Source organism: Etheostoma spectabile, unplaced genomic scaffold (genome assembly GCF_008692095.1).
Source record: "Etheostoma spectabile isolate EspeVRDwgs_2016 unplaced genomic scaffold, UIUC_Espe_1.0 scaffold00006092, whole genome shotgun sequence".
Classification (NCBI taxonomy): domain Eukaryota; kingdom Metazoa; phylum Chordata; class Actinopteri; order Perciformes; family Percidae; genus Etheostoma; species Etheostoma spectabile.
This window is the reverse complement of record NW_022603327.1, coordinates 53689-57413: the sequence shown is the minus strand read 5'-3', so window position 1 is coordinate 57413 and position 3725 is coordinate 53689. Positions and strand designations below refer to the sequence as shown.

Here is a 3725-nt window from a genome sequence, read left to right as displayed (position 1 = left end):
GTTACAGTTTTGCCACAGAAAATATCGTGATACAAGGGTGTATTTTGAATATATTTCCATAGAGCAGTAAGGGTAGTGTGCACACCCCACCAGTAAGGTGCAGGGCAAACTGGAGCGTCCCCCCACCCCCACCCCTAGCAATAACAATAATATTACATTCGATTTATATTGCACTTTTCAAGTTACTACAAGGCAACTTACGACAAAGCACATTAAATAAATTCAAACAATAAAAGTAGCAGATAACAGCAGGGGATTGTAATATTATGAGAGAGTGGAGACTAATCTAAAGAGGAAGGGTTTGATGGGTTGATGGTTTGATGGTTTTGATGGTTTTGATGGTTTTGATGAAGTGATATGAATGTGTCCAGGTCAGTACCTGTCATGTACTGTATGATTCAGGTTCCTACAACTCAGCTACATTTCTTGCAGATTGTCGTTATTTCCATTTCTAGTTTATACAACATTTTCCAAAAATATATTCACAGGGGTCACCAACCATCAAGATGATTTTAAACATTAGTTTATATTTTACCAAAGATCAGACTTTTACATAAGCTACGTATTTTAGACATCTGCAGTCCATACAATAAAGGGTTAAAGATCGGTTGGCAGGTCAGAAAATACAATGACAAAAAAATACGCAACATAACGGGTACACTGCTCATATCAAACCTGCTCTGTAATATTTCAAAGGAACACCCAAAAGAAAAGTTAAGTATAGAAGTGAGGTGGGGGGTGCAGGTACTGACAGCTTTCTGTCTCGTCTGCTTAGAACCAGAAAAACACACTTTAAGGATCCTCATGTAGGTGTACAGGATTAAAATGAGAGGAACAAAGACTACAAGACAAATGGTAATGAGTCCATAAATATTGTTCGCAGTTGTCTCAGAGCAGGCCAGTTTGACAACAGAGTAGTTTACACAGTAAATTGTGTCAATGATGTTCCCACACAGCTGTAGAGAGGAACTTAAAAACAATGGGACAGCAATTGCAAAATATGGAAATAACCATGTTAGAGCAATAAGAACAACAACCTTGTTAAATGTCATACTTGTGTGATATTGCAGAGGATAACAGATAGCAAGATATCTGTCATAAGACATGATGGCTAAGTTAAAAAGTTGTACACTTGCATAAGTGTACACACAGAAAATCTGCAGGAAGCAGAAGGGAGCATAAACAGTGTGAATGTCCGAGAGGATCTGAACCAGAAGGAATGGAAACAACCCTGTACTACCATACAGTTCATTTACAAACAGGCTGACCAGAAAAAGGTACATAGGTTCATGTAAGCTCCTGTTCACACAGATAACCACAACCAGCAGCACATTGGCACAGATAATTAAAGCATAAAAACACATAATGATCACAAACAGTAAGTATTTAAAGAGCCCAATATCAAAGTATGCTCCAAAAGTGAAATATGAAACCTGTGTAGAGTTGATCATGATCATTCATTTTGTTCAGAACACAACCTTTCAAGAATGCACACGTTAATGATTTGAGATTTGCAGAAAAACTAGTTTACATGTCAAATGCTCATTCTGGACTCACAGCATCAACACACACACAGTATTCAGCCTGCAGACAGAAAAGATATCAATTGTTACAAAAACACAAAATCTTCAAACTCTCCATTTACCTAATTCAAATATAATAAGATGTTAAGGTTAGAAATGACAGATCACAGGTAATCACACATGCATAAATCCTTACCCACCGTCTGCTGTCTAGCTGCAGTCATGCTGTCACTGCTGTAAAACTGAGATGAAACTCCACGTCAGCTTCTTTTAAAGTCTTCTAGTCGGGGGGGGGGGGGTAAATCAGAAGTCTGGCCTCATCACCCCGGGACACATCTAGCTGACGTCTCAACTTCTACACTTAGCGTGTTAAAAAAACAACATACGTCAAGCAAGAAACAAAATAAGCATGATAACATGAACAGACTATTTCTTCACCATTACATATGGTTGTAGTTATAAATTAATCAGTTGATCAAAAAGCAAATGATCGGAAACTATTTTTTATAACCGAGTAATTATTTGTGTTTATATACCGTGATTCACAAACAAAAATAAATACACGTAAAAGGACAGATGAAGAAAAAGGACAGTTAAGACCAAGACTGTCCTCCACAAGCAGTACTTAGGACCCATATTACATTTATTGGTAGGCAGCGTCGTCCTCCAGTGTCATATTATTAGGGTCTGAGCACTGAAGTGCAAGGAACCTATTGTTTTTGTAGGGATTATTAGTATTATTCCGCACATCTCCCTTCTCTCTAATTTTTTAACGTTTTAACATGCGGGAAAGCTCAGAAAACCTTTCACACATGTCAGAAATATGAATAATAACAAAGTTGTGTAGTGATTGGTCTTGGGCAATGACAGGGGGCTCCATACCGCCCCCTAATGAGCACCCTGAATTTAAAAAAGTAATAATTTATCATACTGACTTTTGAGGGAACATGCGTATCATTTAGAACTCTGTCAGGCTAAAAATCACAACATTTTAAAACGTACTTGAATTTTGTGCAAAATTTCTCATTTTACAAAGACTTGCTTGAGGAAGAAGAGGAAAGGCCGTCAGCCGTGAAATTTTTTTTAACTGTCAGTGAATAGCACAGAGTGAAATTCAACGTTTTCTTTCTATCTAGAGACAGTGATCATGTCACTAGTTCAGATTAGTACTGGTAAACTTATCTAGATCTAGGAATAGAAGATGTCATGCTCTCTCCTTTTCATTTGAATTAAAGAGCAGGTTAGGTCATACGCAGACAGAAGCACACACACAGATAGCTGCAGCAAATCAATCTTTGGCTTTTGCGCAAAATGCAGTCGCAAAGATTGGCGTCTGCCAGCACCCCGACCTGCGAGGAGGCGAAGGCCCGTTCATCGCTGCTTGCAGCTTTAATTATTATTATTCCGGTCCGTCTCTCTCATTTTTGAGAACTTTAGCATAAGCGAAAACTCACAAAAACTTCTACACATGTCAGGCGGCTCCATAGCGCCCCCTAACATGCACCATGAGTTCGACAAAATTAACAATTTATCATTCAAACTTTTCAGGGAGCATGCGTATCATCTGGAACTCTATCAAGCTATTTTTAGAAAACATTTTAAAAACTTACAACATGGTGAGTTTCGTGTGAAATTTCTCAGTATGCACGAAAACTCACAAAAATTGGTGCCCACATAAACACCGGGGAGCTTTGCGAGACTGCTCAGCGATTTGTACATAGTTACTCCGATCTTCACAAGGTTTGACACACATATTGCTCTAATCATTAGGAACATATTTCCTATTACCTTCATTAACTCTGCTCAACCGGAAGGCGACATTTTGACTCCATGAATTTTCATGTGTTTTACATTCTTTCGAACTCCTCCTAGGCCGTAATTGCAATCTTCTTTAATCTTCACAGGTAGTATCTACTGACACTTATGACAAAAAGTTCTCCAAAGATTTTTCATAGTGCAAAAATGTGAAAGTTATAACAACTTTCTGTCTAAACAGGAAATGAAAACAATCATTCCGATTACCCCCAACCTTGACAGCATTGTTCCTTGTGGCCAGTTTAGCATCTTTGCCAAACTTGATCCCAATCAAACATTAGATGGCGCTGTCAGAATTTTTATTTGTTTTTTATTGTTATGTGGGAAACGTACTTTGTTCCTCCTTGGCCGTGAAGAAAACTTGGATGTGGACGCCGTGACACTTGA

At 38.3% G+C, this 3725-nt stretch overlaps 1 protein-coding gene across 1 annotated transcript; it reads right to left on the bottom strand.

Annotated features, from left to right (window-relative positions):
* Nucleotides 1-486: 486 nt before the first annotated feature.
* LOC116677860 (olfactory receptor 10A6-like) lies at nucleotides 487-1490 on the bottom strand. Its single transcript, XM_032508081.1, has one exon. It carries the CDS (start codon nucleotides 1455-1457, stop codon nucleotides 525-527), a length of 933 nt encoding a protein of 310 aa, XP_032363972.1. The 5' UTR covers nucleotides 1458-1490; the 3' UTR covers nucleotides 487-524.
* Nucleotides 1491-3725: the final 2235 nt, after the last annotated feature.

Coding starts and splice junctions, on each gene's coding strand:
- LOC116677860 (XM_032508081.1), bottom strand. CDS start 1,457: ATGATCATGATCAACTCTACACAGGTTTCATATTTCACTTTTGGAGCA.